Raw genomic sequence first — 25,306 nt, forward strand, 5'->3', positions numbered from 1 at the left:
GGGCGCGGGAAATGTGCATGCTTTTCCAGACAAGTCGTAGTGGGAGTACCACACAACATGTTATCGCGTGACCCCAAGTTTACTTCGATATGATGGTTATTATATCAATATTTGTGAATAAAAGCGTTTCCACTGACATTTCTCGCATAATTCATTATACTGACACAAAAAGATGCCAACTTGTTCAGCGTACTTTGTTTAGTCTACATTTGGAAAGTTTACCGACAAATTTTCTGTTTCCATCAGGCTGGTTGTAATTTTTGAATTTTTTTATACTATTATTATTTTTTATACTATTATTATACACATTTTCTTTTTTAAAAGGTTGGATGGAAACCTGGTTAGAGATGAGGACAGAAGGGAGGTTTACCTGGTACAGTTCAATCCTCTGTTCAGACACGCGGGCCTTGGGGTTCTGGAGGCGGAAGACGCGTAGCTCAGCCTTGACCAGGTTAGAGGCATTCTTCTCCATGGAGGTCACGTCGAAGGTGAGCCGTCTGTAGTACGGGTTGTAGTGCGTGGGAGAGATAACATCTGAAACACAGGAAGGAGGACAGAGTTTAGCAACACGACCGACGATTTTGTTTATGTGTGTGTAAAGACAAGACCAATCCAAATGTAATGGCTAACGGGCTGGAAATTCATCCCTACTTTTACTCTTCACTGTGTTCAGTTGAAAGGTCATAAAAAGGCAATGAATGGTCAAATTCTCAGAATTGATGCCATTCGCTCACTTGCAATGTTAAGACACACACATCTCCCTGTCTCTCCCGAGGGTCACTTGGGGGTAATGCTGCAGTTCATATAGTTCCTATAGGAACCCGGTATTATGGTAACGCTCACTGAATACTCCCGAACATGTGTGTAGCCCTGTGTAAGTATCTGATACGGGACCTGCACAGTAGTACTGTAACGCTCACGCACAACTCAAAACCATGTGTGGTGGAAGCGTGTGTTTGACAGAAGCTTACACAGTGGAACCGGGTGACACACTTAGCACTGACAACCCTGTGTGTAGTGGTGCGCCTGACAGCCGTGCTTGGGCGCAGAAAGTAATGCAACACACGTAATGCTGGGAACCATCTGTGCGGTGGTGTGTGTTTGACAGTTCCCTACACCACGGTGTATTAGGAGGCCCGGAGCCTTAAATTGATGGCTGCAACGTTAGGCAGAAGCCCAGGATTAGCCAGCCACCATCGTTTGTTTAAAGAGAGTATACAACCGCAACGACCATCAAGACAGGAGGGAGAGAAGGGGGAGAGAAACGGCTAAGCAGTTGTACTTGGAGCCAGACCTTAAAGGACAACTACAGCCAAAACCATTTACTTTACTCAACACTGAGATAAATTAGTTGAATTATAATAGCTTGCGTGTGTGCGGCTTGTGTGCGTGTTAAACACAAAGCTGTGACAATGCTCTTGTGTCAGAGGGATAATGTGTGAGGTGACTGTGTCTAATGTGACCTTTGACCTTCTTAGTGAGATACCCATTCAGGTCTCTCACAGGCACCTACCAAATACCCGTCCCAGGGTCATGTTCCAGAGCAGATCCTGTCTTTTTTTATCAGTCGTCTATCAATCTTTTTTCTCTCTCATTTTCTCTCTCTCTCTGTGTTGCGCCAGTGACCAATGGTCTGGGCGCGCCAACACTAACCCTTCTCTGTGTGACCAGAGACTCAGATGAGCCAAGACTAACTACGCTCTTGCTCGCTTCCTTCCCATCTGTCAACAGAGAAAGTCACACTTCCAAGTCCCAATGGGCCAGCTTAAGGCGGTGTGTAACTTCTACACAGCAGCACTGCCTCATGAATGATGCTGCTGTGCTTAACACAACACTGGCCGCATTGACTGAGGGCACAGGAAATAGTGCAGCTGGACTAACCACAATGAACACACACTCACCTAATGTACAGGTCTGGATATCCATTCGCACACATACAATCTATTTGCATACACTTCAAACAGACATATACTACCGGTCAAAAGTTTTAGACCACCTACTCGTTCAAGGCTTTTTCTTTATTTCGACTATTTTCTACATTGTAGAATAATAGTGAAGACATCAAAACTATGAAATAACACGTATGGAATCATGTAGTAACTAAAAAAGTGTTAAACAAATGTGTCTGTGTGCACTGCACCCGGGCTCATTCAGGGAATTGAGAAGCGAGGAGGCAGTGGTGATGTCACACACGGAACGGATCCCACCAAGCGCAGGCTCATTGGGAGGGGGTGAGGGGGTTGGTTAGAGGGGTTGCACTATACTTTCATTAACCAGACCAAGGCCTCCGTTCCCTCTTTCCTCCCAGAGGGGAGCCTGATGTCACATGAGAGCTGTCACACACGGCGAATAGACAGCCCCCTGATCCCTCTAATCATTTCCTTCATTACTCATCACTTCCATGACATCACAGGCCAATGGCTAAATAGTCAGGCATGTGCTGCTGGGAGAAAAATACTATATTGCCCCCATGTATATTCAGAAGCCAAGCAATGACTGTCATGGACTTTTCAAAAATAAACAACAAGCACATACTCTTCATATATTTATTTATTATCACATTTTTCAACCAGGCAAGTCAGTAATGACGGCCTGGCAAGTGGCAAGTCACACAAGCAACTGGGGGAGGAAAAAAAACTAGGCCCATCTTTCAGGGATCACACTGCTTCATAATAATACACCAGGAATTTCTTCCTGCGCGGGGAGGAAGAAATTTGTCCTAGGATACTTCAAACATCAGCTTCCTTCCTGAGAGGAAAGAGAGGGCAGTGTGCTGGGCTTGGCTGGACTCTCTCTCCACCTTGTGCTGCTGACACAGAGTATTGCCATGGCAGGTTAAAGCAACACCAGTGGGCTGGTGTGATTACAATGGCTGAGTTAGCTGGAAGAGGGTGCCTGTGACACCAGGGTTGTGGGGTTGGTTCTTGTATATTAGGCCACATCCAAGACTTAGACAATCTAATGTGCCCTATTATAACATTTATTGATTACAACCTATATACAGAGCCTTCGGAAAGTATTCAGACCCCTTGACTTTTTCCACATCTCATGTTTTCCTTATTCTAAAATGGATTAAATAAATAAAAATACAGAGCAATCTACACACAATACCCCATTATGACAAAGTGAAAATAGGTTATTAGAAATTTTTGTACATTTCTTACAATGAAAAACAGAAATACCTTACTTACATAAGTATTCAGACCCTTTGCCATGAGACTCGAAATTGAGCTCAGGTGCATCCTGTTTCCATTGATCATCCTTGAGATGTTTCTACAACTTGATTCCACCTGTGGTAAATTCAAATGATTGGACATGATTTGGAAAGGCATACACCTGTCTATATGAAGTCCCACAGTTGACAGTGCATGTCAGAGCAAAAACCAAGCCATGAGGTCGAAGGAATTGTAGAGCTCCAAGACAGGATTGTGTCGAGGCACAAATCTGGGGAAGGGTACCAAAAAATGTCTGCAGCATTAAAGGTCCCCAAGAACACAGTGGCCTCAATCATTCTTAAATGGAAGAAGTTTGGAACCACCAAGACTCTTCCTAGAGCTGGCCGCCTGGCCAAACTGAGCAATTGGGGGAGAAGGGCCTTGGTCAGGTAGATGACCAAGAACCTGATGGTCACTCTGACAGGTCTAGAGTTCCTCTGTGGAGATAGGAGAACCATCTCTGCAGCACTCCACCAATCAGGCCTTTATGTTAGATTGGCCAGACAGAAGCCACTCCTCAGTAAAATGCACATGACAGCCCACTTGGAGTTTGCCAAAAGGCACCTAAAGACTCTCAGACCATGAGAAACAAGATTCTCTGGTCTGATGAAACCAAGATTCAACTCTTGGTCCTGAATTCCAAGTGTCACGTCTGGAGGAAACCTGGCACCATCCCTACGGTGAAGCATGATGGTGGCAGCATCATGTTGTGTTGGTGTTTTTCAGCGTCAATGACTGGGAGACTAGTCCGGATCGGGGCAAAGATGAACGGAGCAAAGTACAGAGAGATCCTTTATTTACATTTTAGTCATTTAACAGACGCTCTTATCCAGAGCGACTTACAGTAGTGAATGCATACATTTCATACATTTTTTTCCCCCCATACTGGTCCCCCGTGGGAATCGAACCCACAACCCTGGCGTTGCAAACACCATGCTCTACCAACTGAGCCACACGGGACCTTTATGAAAATTTGCTCCAGAGTGCTGAGGACCTCAGACTGGGGCGAAGGTTCACCTTCCAACAGGACAACGACCCTAAGCACACAGACAAAACAAAGCAGGAGTGGCTTCGGGACAAGTCTCTGAATGTTCTTGAGTGGCCCAGCCTGGACTTGAATCGGATAGAACATCTCTGGAGAGACCTGAAAAAGCAAAGGGTCTGAATACTTATGTAAATGTGATATTTCCGGGGTTTTTTATTATCTAAAAACATGTTTTTGCTTTGCCATTATGTGATATTGTGTGCAGATTGATGAGGGAAAAAAACTATTCAATACATTTTAGAATAAGGCTGTAACTTAATAAAATAAGGCTAAAACCTAATAAAAACCTAATAAAAGTCAAGGGATCTGAATACTTTCCGAAGGCACTGTATATACTTGCTCACCAAACATCTAATTCCAAAATCATGGGCATTAATATGGAGTTGGTCCCCCCTTTGCTGCTATAACAGCCTCCACTCTTCTGGGAAGGCTTTCCACTAGATGTTGGAACATTGCTGTGGGGACTTGTGGGGATTCCATTCAGCCACAAGAGCATTAGTGAGGTCGGGTACTGATGTTGGGCGATTAGGCCTAGCTCGCAGTAGGCGTTCCAATTAATCCCAAAGGTGTTCAATGGGGTTGAGGTCAGGGCTTTGTGCAGGCCAGTCAAGTTCTTCCACACCAATCTTGACAAACCATTTCTGTGTGGACCTCGCTTTGTGCACAGGGGCATTGTCATGCTGAAACAGGAAAAGGCCTTCCCCAAACTGCTGCCACAAAGTTGGAAGCACAGAATCAACTAGAACGTCATTGTATGCTGTAGCATTAAGATTTCCCTTCACTGGAACTAAGGGGCCTAGCCGAAACATGAAAAACAGCCCCAGACTATTATTCTTCCTCCACCAAACTTTACAGTTGGCACTATGAATTCGGGCAGGTAGTGTTCTCCTGGCATCCGCCATACCCATATTCGTCCGTCGGACTGCCAGATGGTGAAGCATGATTCATCACTCGCAATTCCACTGCTCCAGAGTCCAATGGCGGCGAGCTTTACACCACTCCAGCTGACGCATGGCATTGCGCATGGTGATCTTAGGCTTGTGTGTGGCTGCTCGGCCATGGAAACCCATTACATGACGCTCCCAACGAGCAGTGCTTGTGCTGACGTTGCTTCCAGAGGCAGTTTGGAATTCGGAAGTGAATGTCCAGCTACACCATGGTGCTACCATAGAAGGTGCTGTTGAGGCTTCTGTAGACATTCATTGCAAAACAGTGAGTTTTATCAGTTATTTGGTGACGTGAGTATATTTAGTATAGTTTTATCTAATAAGGATAACTTGTTTAATGTTTCACTATTTACATTTCTATGAAATTCACTGAGTATGACGGTGCCCCCCTTCTTCCTCTGAAGAGCCTCCAGTAGCGTTTATCTTGCGGGAATTCCATTAAATACGCATCTTTCCCATGGCTCCAGAGCCGGGAGGACTGTGAACTGCTCAATGTCTGCTGTGCAGTTATCTAAACAGCAGAGTCACAGGGACCTGTGCCAACCAATGCAACCCCTCCCAGCGTCCTTCAATCCTCACACTGTCACTGACCTCCACTGACCCTACACACACTTCCTGCGCCCTGGCTCCACCCACTTGCTTCCTGTCCCCAGAGCGGTTCCAGAACTGCAGCCAGCATCATCTTTGTCCTTTAATGCACTCCAGACATGCAGGTTTTATACAGTACACCGTGGTGTTTGTGTGTGTGTGTGTGAGGAGAAGTTAGACTAGCCTCCAGCTGCCCAAACTCTTTCAGTTTATACTGAAATGACACTAAAACTGGCCTTAATTGCAGACTGTTTGACAAAGAGCGATGTTTCAAGCTGTGTCTGGCTTCTACTTTACAGAGCGACATTAAGGAGATTTTTTTTTTTACATGAAAGGGACTTCACAGTGCTTGGCAAAGCTCAGTGAAACACCTGCAGTGGGCAAACATTTGACCTCCGAGAAAGAAAAAAAACAATTTAAGGCCAAACTGTTTAATTTGGAGTTGGTCTGTGCTGGTTTCGGCTGAGCTCACTGCTCCAGCAGTACTGGACTTTGACCCCTTTTGCTAATGGTTAGCCAATAAAAATGTCTGCACAGTTTTTACTTAGGATCTACACACTATATTAAAATCTCATTCAACAAGCTCTTTCGTCTCCTTAACTTGAAGACAAGTTGATTTTTCCTGCCCTCACTCCCTGATAATAAACAGCGCAAATCAGTGAGAAACAGCTGAAGAGTGCCTACAAAAGTTAAAATAGGTAACTCACAAGGTTCTGCTCTGGAGAAAACGTACCTGGTCCCAGATCTGAGTGAGCTGTCTTGCCAATTCCTATGATCATTGTCATGCCAAACATTTAGCATGACGACAACCAGAAGTTAGCTATACAGCACAAGCAGACCTGGGACCAGGCTAAAAACTGCGGTTTCAATAAAAACCTGTGGTACTAGCACAGGCTATTAGGATTTCATAACAACACCTGCAAGTGTTTTTGCAGATAAATTGCCATGGCGCATGCAAACACTGTCACACACACACACACACACACACACACACACACACACACACACACACACACACACACACACACACACACACACACACACACACACACACACACTGGGGGATATTACAGGGTGTTTTGTGTAATATTAAAACATTTGAGTTGCCTGGAGACCTTAATGGCATAACATGTGGCTTTAATAAAATATGACATTAAGTGGTATATATTTTATGAGGAGACATTCATTTTCTTCATTGTTGGAATGGTCCTACAAGCCATGAATTACGAGGAAAATATCAAAATGTTTGTTCAAATTCCCCAAAAGTCTGATTTATGACTTTGTAAAATTACCGGATGCAACTGTTTGCTACCTCAGAGTAATTTTTACCATTTGAAAATGGAAATTGGTTTGCAGGGCTGAGATATCCCGGGACAGACCGAAGGGAAAATTATTTGACCTACTTTGGAGCATTTGTCACTTCTGTAAGACATGCTCTCAGATTCCCCAGTCTTCCTCTATGCACGGACAGTCTGTTCTCTCTCACACACTCTGGACCGGCAAGTGGTACCGATGCACCAAGTCTGGAACCAACAGGACCCTGAACAGCTTCTACCAGTAGTAGCCATAAGACTACTTAATAGTTAACTAAATAGCTACCCGGACTATCTCAGGACTTTACAGTGCGACCATTTTACTCACATATCACATATGTGCCTAAATATTTTTCTGTGCAACCTGGAATTTTTATTTAGGAGCACCAGTGCGCCTAGAAAAATGAAGGATTCTAGCTTTATTACCTTAAATATTTATCATTGTGCTCCAACATTTCTTTGTGCCAGCCGACATCAGCATAGAGGCCTGTATCTGCATTTGACCCTCTTTGCACTAATTCTTTTGACTCATCACATACACTGCTGCAGTTACTGTTTATGATCTATCATGTTGCCTAGTCACTACCTATATGTACATAAAGTGCTTTCAGAAAGTATTCAGACCACTTGACTTTTTCCACATTTTGTTACGTTACAGCCTTACTCTAAAATGGATTAAATAGTTTTTTTCCCCTCGTCAATCTACACACAATACCCCAAAATTATTACAAAGAAAAAACTGAAATATCACATTTACATAAGTATTCAGACCCTTTACTCAGTACTTTGTTGAAGAATCTTTGACAGCAATGGCAGCCTCGTGTCTTCTTGGGTATGGCGCTACAAGCTTGGCACTCCTGTAATTGGGGAGTTTCTCACATTCTTCTCTGCAGATCCTCTCAAGCTTTGTCAGGTTGGATGGGAAGCGCCACTCAAGGACATTCAGAGACTTGTCCCGAAGCCACTCTTGTCGTTGTCCAGTTGGAAGGTGAACCTTCACCCCAGTCTGAGGTCCTGAGTTCTCTGGAGCAGATGTAACTTTTTTTTATAACTCTGTTTATTCAGTTTTACAAACAAGACAACACAAAACAATATAAATAATATACTCAACTAGAAAAAATACAAATAAAAAAAGAATAGCTTTAAAGATACCGTACTTTAGACAAGTTAAACACACCGGGCAGAAGGCTACAAAGGTTAAAGGACAATCTGTAGTACAGGGACAGAGCAGACACCTCACCATTGTTTCTGTAAACAAACAAGGGACAGGGGTGGAGAAATGCAGCCACTCACAGACAGTCATGGCCACAGACCGACCATCCACTGGACCAAAAACAAAGTTGACAATGCTTTAAAAAAAACAACAACAAAAAAACGTTGTTAGCGTGAACAAAATAAAAATAGGGCAAAACAAGCTCACATCTTAGTCTCTGACCGGGCAAGATGAACAAGGCATCCGCAGGTCACAATCAATAAGCACATCATCAACCTTAATAAAAACACAAAGAAAACACAAAGAAATGCTCATCCAGCCCTTAAGTCACAGGGGAGTCAAATACAGACTTATTATTGTTTTAATATGAATTCCATCAGAGATGGACTGTTTAAAGTAAGACCGGAATGGAGCCCAAGCCTCATAAAACAGTTTGGGGTTCCCACGTGTATTGAAATTAATTTTTTCTAGTTTCAGAGAGCACAACACATCTCCCACCCAATATTTATAAGATGGGGGAACTGCCATCTTCCAGTTCTGGAGTATTAGCCGTCTAGCTAAAAGAGTTTTTTAAGCAACAGTGTCCAAATGAATTCTTCACAGGGGGGTATCTATGGGCAGTACTCCAAAAAGGGCTGTAAGGGGAGACGGATCTATAACAGTGTCATATATATCAGAGAAACATTTAAATATTAATTCCCAGAAACCTGACAGTTTATGACAGCCCCAAAACATATGATACAGTGTGGCTGGTTCCGTTTTACATCGGACACAGGTAGGATCAAAATCAGAGAACATTCTTCCAAGTTTGGCCCCGGACCAGTGGATACGGTGAACCACCTTGAATTGAATGAGGCTGTGTCTAGTGCTAAAAGAGGACAAATGCAGCACAGATTCCCGGTGTCTTCCCCAAATTCCTCCCCTAAATCCTTTTCCCATCAAGTCTTTAAAGGCACCAAAGGAGGGTTCTGTAAGTCATTAATGATTGCATATACATCTGAAATTGCGCCGCTAGGAAGCTTGTTCAGCTCAAAGATGCTCTCTATAGCTGTATTCGCAGGCCTATGGGGAAATAATTCAAATGTGTTAGCTCTGACAAAAGTTTCTAGTCTGGAGATAGCGGAAAAAGTGGGATTGAGGGAGGTTGAACATTTCCTGTAGCTGAGCAAAAGAGGCAAATGTATCATCAAAGAATAATTGGGGTAGTGAGGAGAGGCCTAGTGAGTGCCAGATGCCAAAAGCCCCATAATTTAAAGATGCAAGAAATAAAATGTTCTGATTGATTGCGCCTGATAGAGAAAAGCCTCGGAGGCTAAAGGATAAATGGAACTGATTCCAAATTTTAAAAGACTGCTTTACAATTGGGTTGACACACCTTTTGCCTAGGGACACTGGGAGAGACAAGCACAACACAGAAGAAAGTGCAGCAGGTTTACACGATTCAGACTCCATCTGGACGCAGAGTGGTCTAGGGCCAGTAGGATCAGTACAAAAGGGCTCGTAAATTTGCAGCCTAATAGTATGTCTGAAAATTTGGTAGAGCTAAACCACCTAATGCCTAAGGCTTCTGTAAATGTTTTCTACCAATTTGGAGCAGATTTTCATCAACAACCTCTCTGTGCTCCATCCATCTTTCCCTCGATCCGGACTAGTCTCCCAGTCCCTGCTGCTGAAAATCCCCACAGCATGATGCTGCTACCATCATGCTTCACCGTAGGTATGGTGCCAGGTTTCCTCCAGATGTGACGCTTGGCATATAGGCCAAAGAATTCAATCTTGGTTTTATCAGACCAGAGAATCTTGTTTCTCATGGTCTGAGAGTCCTTTAGGTACCTTTTGGCAAACTCCAAGTGTGCTGTCATGTGCCTTTTACTGAGGAGTGGCTTTTGTCTGGCTACTCTGCCATAAAAGCCTGATTTGTGGAGTGCTGCAGAGATGGTTGTCCTTCAGGAAGTTTCTCCCAACTACACAGAGAAACTCTGGAGTTCTGTCAGAGTGACCATCAGGTTCTTGGTCACCTCCCTGACCAAGGTCCTTCTCCCCCGATTGCTCAGTTTGGCCGGGAGGCCAGCTCTAGGAAGAGTCTTGGTGGTTCCAAACTTCTTCAATTTAAGAATGATGGAGGCCACTTTGTTCTTAGGGACCTTCAATGCTGCAGAAGTGTTTTGGTACCCTTCCCCAGATCTGTGCCTCGACACAATCCTGTCTCGGAGCTCTACGGGCAATTCCTTCGACCTCATGGCTTGGTTAAAAAATGATCTAAAAACCAGTTTTTGCTTTGTCATTATGGGCTATGGTGTATAGATTGATGAGGAAAATGTTTTATTTCATCCATTTTAGAATAAGGCTGTAACATAACAAAATGTGGAAAAAGGGAAACGGTCCAAATACTTTCAGAATGCACTGTATCTTCCGCGATTACCTCGTACCCCTGCACATCAACTCGGTACTGGTACCCTGTGTATATAGCCAAGTTGTTGTTACACATTGTATATTTATTCCTTATTATTTCTTCTATATTTCTCTCTGCATTGTTGGAAAGGGCCCGTAAGTAAGCATTTCACTGTTAGTCTACTCCTGTTGTTTACGAAGCATGTGACAAATAAAATGTTATTTGAGATGAGGAGACGTGGAGAGGAGAGAAAAGATAGAAGGGAGGAATGCAAAGGTGAGCGGGAGAGAGGGAGAGACAGATCCTGTGTGGAATCAAGACGAACATCTGAGGATGAAAAAAAAGGCATGAGCAATAAGAAAGGAGAGAAATATTAGTCAAGAAAATGTAATGAAGAGGCCGAGGAAAGGAGAGAGGAGAGGAAAAGGCGACTGGCTGAGAAAGTCAAACTCGACAGATGGAATAGGAGAACAACGAGACAGCGATAAAGAGAGAAGTCGAGAAGGAAACAGGGACAGACAGACAGGAGATCACAGAGGAAAGAGTGGGGGGGAGTGAGAGTAAAGGGGAAAAAAGACGACAGAAAGAGCGAGAGGGAATGTGAGACGGAAGAGAGCTCCCGGCTGTCTCGTTCCCTGCAGACGCCTCCGCCCAGCCACTCACCTGCCAATAGCAAATTGAAAACAACTCTGCACATAATCCCTGGGAACTAAAAATACCCGGTGCTTTGAAGCCCCTTCCACGAAGGCCTGTCAGTCTCCACAGGCCTCTTTCCCAGCAACAGACCAACACACACACACAGAAACATATATACAAACATACACAGAAACACACAGTGTGAGAGTGTGTGAGAGAGAGTGTGAGAGTGTGAGAGAGAGAGAGAGAGACTCAGATGAGAGGGGCTTTTGGGCTTCAGCCACCAGACAGACACATGGTCCCTCTCCACTGTTGCTGTATGGCAACCAGAAAACAAGCAAGCTAGGCAGCAGCATAACAGAGCAGCGAGGGAGAAAGCTGAGGAGAGATAGTGTAAGAGGGAAGGAGAAAGAGAGAGACCTCATGGCGGTGTGTGTATGTTTGTGTTTAAATGTGTGTGTGTGTATGAGAGAGAGAGAGAGAGAGAGAGCGAGAGAGAGAGAGAGCAAGAGAGAGTGAGAGAGAGAGGGTGTGCATGCATGCTGGTTAGCAGTGGCCTGGTCCAAACTCAGTGGGAGAATACCTCACCTCATTAATCGCTGAATACATAAACCTTCGGAACACTATGACACACACTGCAATACACTATCCTCTGCTCGATGATTGCATAACATTACAAACCGCAATCACACATTCAACAGTCCCATAAAACGTGCCTCTTTGCAGTACACATTCACTAAACTGCCCTCCACTAACAGCAGCACTAGCTCTCACTCCCTTCTATTACTGTCATGTTAGAGTAGCATCTTACACGGAAACCTGTCCCATTGTTGTAAACAATACCAAAAGTCGTTGGAGGAACAGTTGTTATTCTTTTGCTTACTCTTTCCCCGTTTCTTTTTCTATCTTTCCCTTGGTTACGCAATGCTGCTTGGCCACAGTTGTCCTCCAATTCAAATGGCAGCAGCGTCCAGGTCTTGCGTAAGTTTAGCGGAGGATCAAGCCCCATTCTCAACAACAACCCCACAGTGCTGCTGTTGCTGATACCTCCTGGCTCTGTCTCTCTCTCTCCTTCTCCCTCTCCAAGAGCACCAATGAGACATCAACAGCAGAGAAACTGAACACTGACAAAGACCTACTGTAGACCTCAAAGATCTACCCAACACCAAGGCTACATGGCATTATGATTACATATCAAACACAGTTTCATTATGATAGAACTCAGCTCCATGACACAGCAACAATAAAGCCACCAGTATAGAGAAAGACATAGGATTACGTATCACAGCCATATACCTGAAACAGGGATACAGGAGCAACACATTGACTATAGGAGTTGCTTTCGGACAATATCCCTTCAAGACTGACATGCAATTTGCTTGAGGTACCGTGGCATCAAACCCAGGAAAGTCCCTCTCCCTTGAAACAGCTTGGTGAAAGTCAGATGTAGCTAATAATAGTGGCAAACAACATGAGTGTGAGGCTTTGACTCGCCCCAAAATAGTTCCAACGGGCCCGCTCTCCACAGTGTGTTTGTGTTCATCTGTTTGGCTGTTGTACAGTCCTCTCCTCACAAAGCAGCAACACACGCACGAACGCACATACGGACACACACGCCACATGACCATGTTTATTTACAGAAGTGCAGGGGAGATAGGCAAGAGTTTTCACTTAAACTAAACACAATTTATCACACACATCGAGCTACACCAGGATCAACACATACAAGGCCTTCAACATACTGAGCTAACACATCCGAACACACAAACACCAGCAGTCAAAAACAAACTAACAACGATGCTGATATTATATAAAAGGCCCAGTGCAGTCAAAAACTACATTTATCTGTACTTCATATTTCTGCACTATGAGGGAATAATACTGTGAAATTGTCCAAATAATGATAATGCTCTTTTAGAGTAAGAGCTGTTTCAAAAGACCGCCTGAAATTTCTGCCTGTTTTGGTGGGATGAAGTTTTGGCCTGCCTGGTGACATCACTAGGCGGTAAATTAGTTAATAGACCAATAAGAAAGATAGTTCCAAACCTCTCTGCCAATAACAGCTTGTTTTCCCTCTCCCCACTCAGCCCACTGCCAGACACTCCTAGCGAAAATCTTGCTTGAGAAATTGCACTTTGCTAAGAAGCTATTTTTGTTTCTTTTTGACCATTTTAATTTAAAACAATCTCAGTAAGGTACTTAATTGTTACCCCAAAATGATTTGATATTGATATAAAAACGGCTGCATTGGACCTTTAACATAATAGACAGGCACACCGACATACTGTACACACACAGACAAGAGCACAAGCACATACAGTACCAGTCAAAAGTTTGGACACACCTACACATTCTTTATTGTTACTATTTTCTACATTGTGGAATAATATTGAATAAATCAAAACTATGAAATAACACATATGGAATCATGTAGTAACCAAAAAAAGTGTTAAACAAACCAAAATATATTTTAGATTTTAGATTCTTCAAAGCAGCCACCCTTTGCCTTGATGACAGCTTAACAAACTCTTGGCATTCTCTCAACCAGCTTCACCTGGAATGCTTTTCCAACAGTCTTGAAGGAGTTCCCACATATGCTGAGCACTTGTCTGATTTTCCTTCACTCTGCGGTGTAACTCATCCCAAACCATCTCATATGGGTTGCGGTTGGGTGATTGTGGAGGCCAGGTCATCTGATGCAGCACTCCATCACTCTCCTTCTTGGTCAAATAGCCCTTACACAGCCTGGAGGTGTGTTAGGTCATTGTCCTGTTGAAAACAAATTATAGTCCCACTAAACCAGATGGGATGGCGTTTCGCTGCAGAATGCTGGGGTAGCCATGCTGGTTAAGTGTGCCTTGAATTCTAAATAAATCACTGACAGTGTCAGCAGCAAAACACCTCCACACCATCACACCTCCTCCTCCATGCTTCATGGTGGGAACTACACATGCGGAGATCATCCGTTCATCTACTCTGCGTCTCACCAAGACACGGCGGTTGGAACCAAAAATCTCAAATTTGGACTCATCAGACCAAAGGACAGATTTCCAACGGTCTAATGTCCATTGCTCATGTTTCTTGGCCCAAGCAAGTCTCTTCTTCTTATTGGCATCCTTTAGTTGTGGTTTCTTTGCAGCAATTCGACCATGAAGGCCTGATTCACACAGCCTCCTCTGAACAGTTCATGTTGAGATGTGTCTGTTACTTGAACTCTGTAAAGCATTTATTTGGGCTGCAATCTGAGGTGCAGTTAACTCTAATTAACTTATCCTCTATAGCAGAGGTAACTTTGGGTCTTTCTTTCCTGTGGCGGCCCTCATGAGAGCCATTTTCATCATAGCGCTAGATGGTTTTTGTGACTGTACTTGAAGAAACTTTAAAAGTTCTTCTAATTTTCTGGATTGATTGACCTTCATATGTAACGCCCTAGCCATAGAGAGGGTTTTTTGTTCTCTATTTTTGTTTAGACCAGGGTGTGACATGGGTGGGCGTTCTAGGTTTCTTTTTCGATGTTGGTGGTTTTCTTTGTTTCGGACGTGTATGGCTCTCAATCAGGAACAGGTGTAGATCGTTGTTGCTGATTGAGAGTCATACATAGGCAGCCTGTTTTTTCTTTGGGGTTTGTGGGTGAATGCTTTCTGTTTAGTTGTAAGTACCTGACGGAACTGTCGGCTGTCATTTTTGTTTAATTTGTAAAGTGTTCATTTTTGCATTAAATTTCAAGATAAACACATCCTCCGCTGCACCTTGGTCTCATTCTGACGACGGCCGTTACATCATGTCTTAAAGTAATGATGGACTGTCGTTTCTCTTTGCTTATTTGAGCTGTTCTTGCCATAATATTGACTTGATCCATATCTGTATACCACCCCTACCTTGTCACAACACAACTGATTGGGTCAAACACACTAAGGAAAGAAATTCCACAAATGTACTTTTAACAAGACACACCTGTAAATTGAAATGCCTTCCAGGTGAATCTGGTTGAGAGAATGGCAAGAGTGTACAAAGCTGTCATCAAGGCAAAGGGTGGCTACTTTGAAGAACCTCAAAAAGAAAATATAGTTTGATGTGTTTAACACTACATGATTTCAAGTGTTATTTCATAGTTTTGATGTCTTCACTATTATTCTACAATGGAGAAAATAGTCAAAATAAAGAAAAACCCTTGAATGAGTAGGTGTGTCTAAACAGCTGACTGGTATTGTACATGCTTGAATGCACATAAGCACACATGTAAACAAACATGGACAACACACACATGCATGCACACAATACACACAATACACACCATTACATCTTAATACAAGCAGTGCTATTCATAAATGTGCATTTGTCTTTAAGACCTATGTAATCCTGACACTCTCTGCTTCCCATAACAAAAGTGACACATCCTTCCTGCAGAAAGTTTAAAAAGCTGATTAGATGTCATTATGCAACTCAAACACTTGGCACACACACACTGGGCCTTTCTTATTATCTGGCCCCTCTGCAAACTCTCACCAGAAAAATGTCTCTACACAGCGCTAGGCTAGCTAGCGAGTTATATTATGAAGAACAAAAAAACTGGACAAAAGCAAAATAACAAATCCAAATCAAATGAAATTGTATTTGTCACATGCTTCGTGAACAACAGGTATAGACTAAGTGAAATGCTTACTTACGGGCCCTTCCCACATTTGATTATGTTACAGCCTTATTCTAAAATAGATCAAATTGTTTTTTCCCCCACTCATCAATCTACACACAATTTCCCATAATGACTGAGCAGAAACAGTTAAAAACTGAAATATCACATTTACAGAAGTATTCAAACCCTTTACTCAGTACTTTGTTGAAGCACCTTTGGCAGCGATTACAGCCTCGAGTCTTCTTGAGTATGATGCTACAAGCTTGGCACACCTGTATTTGGGGAGTTTCTCCCATTCTTCTCTGCAGATCATCTCAAGCTCTGTCAGGTTGGATGGGGAGCGTTGCTGCACAGCTATTTTCAAGTCTCTCCAGAGATGTTAGAACAGGTTCAAGTCCGGGCTCTGGCTGGGCCACTCAAGGACATTCAGAGACTTGTCCCGGAGCCACTCCTGCGTTATCTTGGTTGTGTGCTTAGGGTCGTTGTCCTGTTGGAAGGTGAACCTTCGCACCAGTCTGAGGTCCTGAGTGCTCTGGAGCAGGTTTTCATCAAGGATCTCTCTGTACTTTTCTCCATTCAGCTTACTCTCGATCCTGACTAGTCTAGCAGTCCCTGCTGCTGAAAAACATCCCCACAGCATGATGCTCCCACCACCATGCTTCACCGTAGGGATGATGCCAGGTTTCCTCCAGACGTGATGCTTGGCATTCAGGCCAAAGAGTTCAATCTTGGTTTCATCAGACCAGAGAATCTTGTTTCTCATTGTCTGAAAGTCCTTTAGGTGCCTTTTGGCAAACTCCAAGCAGGCTGTCATGTGCCTTTTACTGAGGAGTGGCTTCCGCCTGGTCACTCTACCATAAAGGCCTGATTGGTGGAGTGCTGCAGAGAAGGCTGTCCTTCTGGAGCAGAGGAACTCTAGAGCTCTGTCAGAGTGACCATCGGGTGCTTGGTCACCTCCCTGACTAAGGTACTTCTCCCCCGATTGCTCAGTTTGGCCGGGCGACCAACTCTAGGGCAGTCTTGGTGGTTCCAAACTTTTTCCATTTAAGAATGATGGAGGCCACTATGTTCTTGGGGACCTTCAATGCTGTAGAACTGTTTTGGTACCCTTCCCCAGATCTGTGCCTCGACACAATGCTGTCTCGGAGCTCTACGGACAATTCCTTCGATCTCATGGCTTGGTTTTTGCTCTGACATGCACTTTAAGCTATGGGACCTTTTATAGACAGGTGTGTGCCTTTCCAAATCATGTCCATTCAATTGAATTTACCACAGGTGGACTCCAATGCATCTGAACTCAATTTTGAGTCTCATAGCAAAGAATCTGAATACTTATGTAAATAAGGTATTTCTGTTTTTTATTTTTAATACATTTGCAAAAATAAAATGTTTTCCTGTTTTCGCTTCATCATTATGGGGAATTGTTTGTAGATAGATGAGAAGAAAAATGTATTTAATCCATTTTAGAATAAGGCTGTAACGTAACAAAATGTGGAAAAAGGGAAGGGGTCTAAATACTTTCCAAAGGCACCATACATATACAGTAGGTAGGGATAAAGACAACAGGATAGATAATAAAACAGTAGCAGCGGCGTATGTGATGAGTCAAAAGAGTTAGTGAAAAAAGGGTCAATGCAGATAGTCTGTGTAGCTATTGGTTAACTAATTTACTATTTAGCAGTCTTATGGCTTGGGTGTAGAAGCTGTTCAGGGCCCTGTTGGTTCTAGACTTATTAATCAGCATCATAGTTTGTCACAGATTAGCAACGTGGACATTGTTCTATCACGTTCATGTTCAATTCATTTACCTTAGTAGAGTTGTGTTACTGCACAAAACAATCGTTACTTAACTATACTAAACTACAGCGCATATCAATGAGGCTTTATGAGCAAATAACACTGAAGCACTCCAAATCTAAAGTGATTCAAACTTGCCATAACGCATTTTATTTGAACCATGTCAAGTTTGATGTTCAGATACCTGTTTGAAGTGTAATGTACTGACGTGTTATTGAAAGGCTAGGTAATTAGTGCTCCTTTGAATCCACATTGCTAAATAAAAGGCAGAATCAACATGTGGTCTCTATTTACGCTGGTATAACAGGAAGATGCTTTGTACTCACTGTGTTAGCTCCTTAACAGCTGACCTCTCTTAAAACACTTTGAAATGTTTGCCCAACAACGTCTCATAAATTGTAAATATGTCAAGTGATTTGCTGTGAGTACAACATATCAATGTCTAATGCATTGAGTGTAGTTAAGATAGTGTAGTAAATTGTACTACACTATGTACAATGTAATCTTCTACTCTACAATGTACATTTCCAAAGTTAACATTAATGTAAATCAAATGCCACATATAGTTTAATACAAACACTCCCAGTGATATGACTAAAATCATGGGAGGAGTAGGCTGCTCTGAACGAGGATTGCACTTCTATATTGTACAAAAATATAAACGCAACATGTAAAGTGTTGGTCCCATGTTTCATGAGACAAAATAAAATATTCTAGAAATGTTCCATACGCACAGAAAGCGTATTTCTCTCAAATTTTGGGCAGAAATTTGTTTACATCCCTGTTAGTGAGCATTTCTCTTTGCCAAAATAATCCCTGCACCTGACAGGTGTGGCATGTCAAGAAGCTGATTAAACAGCATGATCATTACACAGGTGCACCTTGTGCTGGGGACCATAAAAGGCCACTCTAAAATGTGCCGTTTTGTCACACAACACAATACCACAGATGTCTCATGTTTTGAGGGAGTGTGCAATTGGCATCCTGACTGCAGGAATGAACACCAGAGCTGTTTCCAGATCCTTTAATGTTAATTTCACTACCATCAGCCACCTCCAATGTCATTTTAGAGAATTTGGCAGTACGTCCAACCGGCCTCACAACCGCAGACCATTTGTAACCACGCCACCCCAGGACCTCTACATCCGGCTTCTTCACCTGCGGGATCGTCTTGAGGGGGTGCTGAGGAATATTTATGTCTGTAATAAAGCCCTTTTGTGGGGAAAAACTAATTTTGAAAGGCTGGGCCTGGCTCCCAAGTGGGTGGGTCTATGCCCTCCCAGGCCTCCCTGTGGCTGCGCCCTTGCCCAAGTCATGTGAAATCCATAGATTAGGGCCTAATTTATTTATTTCATTTGACTGATTTCCTCATATGAACTGTAACTCAATAACATCTTTGAAATTGTTGCGTGTTGCGTTTATATTTTTGTTCAGTATATAATGAGCAGAATGTTCTATATTCAAGTACAGCTGTAACAGTTTGCACTGTAAAGTTTGCATTGTAATGTGTAAAGTGCTTATGTAAAAATACTTGAACGTTTTTCTGGGGTATCTGTACTTGACTTAACTATTTATATTTTTGACTACTTTTACTTTACTACATTCCTAAAGAAAATAATGTACTTTTTACTCCATACATTTTCCCTGAAACCCCAAAGTACTTGCTTACATTTTGAATGCTTATCAGGACTGGAAAATGGTCCAATGCACGCATTTATCATCCCTACCGCCTCTGGTCTGGCGGACTCACGAAGCACAAATACTTTGTTTGTAAATTATACCTGAGTGTTGAATGTGCCCCTGGCTATCTGTAAATTTAAAAAATACAAATAAAAATGGTGCTGTCTGGTTGGCTTAAAATAAGGGATTTTAAATGATTTATAGTTTAACTTTTATTTTGATACTTAAGTATATTTTTGGAATTACATTTACTTTTGATACTTAAGTATATTTAAACCAAATACTTTTAGGGAAAGGGAAAGGGGGACACCTAGTCAGTTGTACAACATTTTAGATTTACATTTTAGTCATTTAGCAGACGCTCTTATCCAGAGCGACTTACAGTAGTGAATGCATACATTGAATGCATTCAACTGAAATGTGTTTTCCCAACCCCTTTTACTCAAGTAGTATTTTACTGGGTGACTTTCACTTTAACTTGAGTCATTTTCTATTAAGGTATCTTTACTTTTATTAAAGTATGACAATTGGGTACTTTTTCCACCACTGCTAAATATGAACGAACCAGCATTCCTGTCTTATCACAAGGACAAGACAGCATAGGTGATGCTACTCTCACGATGCCATCCTTCTAAGTCTAGGCTATAATGCTTTCTCCTCTCCAACCAGTATCATAGTCAATAAAAGGTGTGCACATGAAGAACAAGTCAGAATTAATGTGCTGCGAAATTATGAGGCTATTAGTTTAACCCCTGCCTTTGAACAATGCTGTGTACATGACATCATCTAAATCCCATTTTATAAAAGCAAGCAACACATATAGTTTAAACATACATACACCACGGTAAAGGGAATTGCAAAACTATCCCCAACACACACACACACACACACACACACACACACACACACACACACACACACACACTAGGGTCACTGTGTTCCTGGAAAGCTCTAGTCCACAGGAGAGCTATAACACACTGGAGACATACAATAACGTAGAGAGTAGGCAGGGCTAGGCTAAACTAGCATTTCTGTATAGGGCAATGAGGGCATGCTAACAGGCCAATGTTGTATCAGCTTGTACAGTGGCAAGAAAAAGTATCTGAACCCTTTGTAATTACCTGGATTTCTGCATAAATTGGTAATCACATTTGATCTGATCTTCATCTAAGTCACAACAATAGGCAAACATAGTGTGCTTAAATTAATAACACACAAATTATTGTAATTTTGTTGTCTATATTCAATACATCGTTTAAACAGTCATGGTGTAGGTTGGGAAAAGTATGTGAACCCCTAGGCTAATGACTTCTCCAAAAGCTAATTGGAGTCAGGAGTCAGCTAACCTGGAGTCCAATCAATGAGACGAGATTGGAGATGTTGGTTAGTTGCCCTGCCCTATACAAAACACTCACAAAACACTCGCTATTCACAAGAAGCATTGTCTGATGTGAACCATGCCTCAAACAAAAGAGATCTCAGAAGACCTAAGATTAAGAATTGTTGACTTGCATAAAGCTGGAAAGGGTTACAAAACTATATCTAAAAGCCTTGATGTTCATCAGTCCACAGTAAGACAAATTGTCTATAAATGGAGAAAGTTCAGCACTGTTGCTACTCTCCCTAGGAGTGGCCGTCCTGCAAAGGTGACTGCAAGAGCATAGCGCAGAACGCTCAATGAGGTTAAGAAGAATCCTAGAGTGTCAGCTAAAGACTTACAGAAATCTCTGGAACATGCTAACATCTCTGTTGATGAGTCTACGATACGTAAAACACTAAACAAGAATGGTGTTGATGGGAGGGCACCACGGAAGAAGCCACTGCTGTCCAAAAAAAACATTGCTGCACGTCTGAAGTTTGCAAAAGTGCACCTGGATGTTCCACAGCGCTACTGGCAAAATATTCTGTGGACAGATTAAACTACAGTTGAGTTGTTTGGAAGGAACACACAACACTATGTGTGGAGAAAAAAAGGCACAGCACACCAACATCAAAAACTCATTCCAACTGTAAAGTATGGTGGAGGGAGCATCATGGTTTGGAGCTGCTTTGCTGCCTCTGGGCATGGACAGCTTGCTATCATCGACAGAAAAATGTATTCCCAAATTTATCAAGACATTTTGCAGGAGAATGTTAGGCTATCTGTCCGCCAATAGAAGCTCAACAGAAGTCGGGTGATGCAACAGGACAACAACCCAAAACACAGAAGCAAATCAACAATAGAATGGCTTCAACAGAAGAAAATACGCCTTCTGGAGTGGCCCAGTCAGAGTCCTGACCTCAACCCGATTGAGATGCTGTGGCATGACCTCAAGAGAGCAGTTCACACCAGACATCCCAAGAATATTTTTGAACTGAAACAGTTTTGTAAAGAGGAATGGTCCAAAATTCCTCCTGACCATTGTGCAGGTCTGATCCGCAACTACAGAAAACGTTTGGTTGAGGTTATTGCTACCAAAGGAGGGTCAACCAGTTATTAAATCCAAGGGTTCACATACTTTTTCCCACCATGCACTGTGAATGTTTGCACAGTGTGTTCAATAAAGACATGAAAACATATTGTTTGTGTGTTATTAGTTTAAACAAACTATGTTTGTCTATTGTTGTGACCTAGATGAAGATCACATTTTATGACCAATTTATGCAGAAATCCAGGTATTTCCAAAGGGTTCACATACTTTTTCTTGCCACTGTACAGTCCATAATGCAGCATCACGAGAGACTGTCCCATGACATAGCCTAGGTGACAAGGTTGAAAAAGATGCAGCACGCCTACAGTACACGCCGGCAATGCATGCAGCACGCACACACATACATATGAGATTGGGAAGGGGGGTGAGGGGGCGTGAGAGAAGGCAAACATTGGGAAGAGTTTAAATGGGGGCCAATGAGTATCAATGAGGGGCAAAAATGAGTGGGGAGATGAGAAAGAGAGAGGAAGAGATTGGGATGGGGGAAGGATAGGTTATCTTTCTACCAACCACTCCAGAGCACAGCAACAGTGCGTCTCCTGTTGGAATTTTCCATGGAGCAAGTGGCAGAGCAGAGCCCAGGGCAGCATTCAGTATTATATGTACAATGCCTGCTTGCTGGTTTAAATAGTGCACTGTGGGCCTGCCAGGCTTCTGTCTCTGCCCCCACTACACCGTCCCTCAACCCCACCCATCTCCCCCTTGCTCCGGTCCACTCCACTCCACAGCCCATCCTCTCCCCCTTGCACATTTTAGTGTGAGTTCCAGTGCCATGGTGCCCCACAGTGCTGCCTCTGAGGACTTCCTGGCACCCTACCAAATAAGGTTGATACCCTTGTGTGTTTGTGTGTCTGTGTGCATTATTAGCTGGCAAAGACATTCACACTTTGACACTGGATCACACAGACACACACACACACACACACACACACACACACACACACACACACACACACACAAAATAGCCATCTGTATCATTTTTGGCTGTGTATTATGGGACTAACAACTGGTGGTTTGACTCCCTCTCCCACTTTCTCTCTCCTGTCTCTCTCTTTGTCATCTTTCCTCCCAGGAGCTAAAGAGTGGAGCAGCGTCAGAAGTGAAGATTAAAAAGGATAAATAAAAAAATAATTCAGCCTTTTTCTCTGGATGTTGACTCAGGATTATTTATACCCTGTAAATGCCTTCCTGACTGCGCTTGGCACATTGCCGGATCTATTCAAATTTAGGGTATTTATACAACAGGCAGGGCCAAGGATAATATTTAATGCAAAATATACCTTGGGGCATATAAAATATCTCCTAATTAATTTTTCCTCCATGCCGTGTACTCACATTTGATCTGGAGGAGAAAAGATGATTACAGAATAAATGGCACAATAGCAGTGTTTAATATGATTATGTTTAGGCAACCATGACTTTGAAAATATGAATGTGTATGTAAAAATGTAGTTATTAACACAGTGGTTTATTACTTGAAAGCAGTGAGGGGGTAATAACAACTTTAAATTAGGTAATTGTAGTGACTCTGGGAGCCCAGGGTTAGCAGTCTCAGACCCCCTATTAATCCAATCCAATTTGGGAGTGTAGGTTTACACACAAAACACACACACACACACTCCACTTTCTCAATGTCACCCAGTGCCTCCTGAGATGAAAGGAATAGAACTTGATATCTCAAAACTGTTCTGACAATATTTTAGATTGCCCTGCTCTTCATGCTTTTGACATGTAAACAGTGAAGAACTTGAAGTGTAAGTGTATTATCAATTTTGATAGAGTTTATAGCAGTCAGGTGAAACAGGAATTCAGAGGAGGCCGCTGAGAAGAAGAGGTTATCACTGATATAATCCACTCTTTCAATGTGATGTAAATACTCATAGGCCTCTCTATGAGGGTAATGAGTCCTTGGGGCTCACCCTGTCCCTATCTACACAGCAGCTCCAGGCTGGAGAGACTCAGGCAAGGACACGCTGAATTAACATAACATTAGGGAAAACTTGCGTGTTATGTTACAAATTTACCCACATACACAATACGAACTCTTTCTGTAGAGTGAGATGGGGGGGGGGAAGGGGGTAAATATTGGATCAGTGTTTCATTGTAGTCTGCTTCTTCTACCTCATAACTATGCAATAACACATTGTCAAGGCGGCGCCGGGAGTCAGCCTAGGAGGAAATCGATCCCCCCATCTCACGAGAGGTTCATGTCAGGCTACTTTTTTTCGATGACCGCTCTAGCAGCACAGGCCGATCTGCAGGGTTCGCATTGTCGTTGTTTTGCCTGCCTGGATGCAACAGTGCCAGGAATAGTTTGTACAGTTTCCCCCACAATAATCACAAACACACATGATGACATACATAAAGGGAAGGGGATCTTTGAAAACGTTGCAGATAATACTACCCACTGAGCAACAACTGGCTGAATCAACGTTGTTCCCATGTCATTTCAACCCAAAAACTCACAGGGGAAAACTGATTGGATTTGCAGTCACCCAACTTTTAACCTAAATCAAATGACATGGTGACATATTTTGTTGACTTCACGTTGAATTCACTTTAGTTGTCAACTCAACCTAATGTACGTTGAACTGACTTCTGTGCCCAGTGGGTAATTACTGGGTTATTGGAGCGTTTCAATTATGCATTAAACCGTTACACAGGTGCGCGTACGCTCTGGCACGTATTCAGGCGCGCGCGCACACACACACACACACACACAAACACACACACACTTACTCTCAGAGGGGTAGGGGGGTTGCATGTCGATTTTGTGAACCTCTTTTGCGTAGTACTCCTCCTCGCTGCGTTGGCGCTCACACGTCGCCGCCCGGTCGTTGGCTTTCTCCTGCAACAGGTCCCTCGTGCTGTTATAGATGGCGACGATATCCCGCGACACCTCCTCGGGCTTGGGGTATGTCTCCGGGGGGCTCGTGAGCTTCAGCTTGCTCAGTATCTGTCCACGGATGGCTTCTATGCGCTTTTTCATAAACTGATCCATGTCCAGCGTACTGCATGTAGACAAACTGACGGCCACAGTGGCTAAATCCATGGTCAGGAGAAGACTTAAAACGCAGTAGTTCATTGTGAACTCTAAAAGTAGGCTACAGCAGCGTCTTGAAATCTTGACAAACAAAAAAAAGATAAAGCGGCCTTGGAAAGTTGATTTAAATATAACGGAAAGGCAATATAAACATGAAAAAAGCCTAAATATTGGATATATAGGCTTACACACTTAACTACTTGTGGCGTAAATATTGGGAAACGTGGTAGTTTTGTGATCCCAGTTTCAGCACAGTATTTCAAATTGTACCTGGAAATCCATTCAACCATGCAAGTGAAATAATCTGTAAAATCCGTTATACGGGCAGCGGGG

General features: G+C 42.9%; 1 protein-coding gene across 1 annotated transcript in view; it reads right to left on the reverse strand.

Annotated features, from left to right (window-relative positions):
• LOC115177416 (transforming growth factor beta-2 proprotein-like) overlaps positions 1–25,015 on the reverse strand; it is a 33,617-nt gene extending 8,602 nt beyond the window's left edge. Inside the window, exons 1-2 of the mRNA XM_029738164.1 lie at positions 24,670–25,015; positions 371–534 (exon numbers count right to left, since the gene is read on the reverse strand). Coding sequence (XP_029594024.1) covers positions 371–534; positions 24,670–25,015 — 510 coding nt within the window. The remainder of the gene's footprint in view (positions 1–370; positions 535–24,669) is intronic.
• Between the last annotated feature and the right edge of the window lie 291 nt (positions 25,016–25,306).

Source organism: Salmo trutta, chromosome 37 (assembly GCF_901001165.1).
Source record: "Salmo trutta chromosome 37, fSalTru1.1, whole genome shotgun sequence".
Taxonomy (NCBI): Eukaryota; Metazoa; Chordata; class Actinopteri; order Salmoniformes; family Salmonidae; genus Salmo; species Salmo trutta.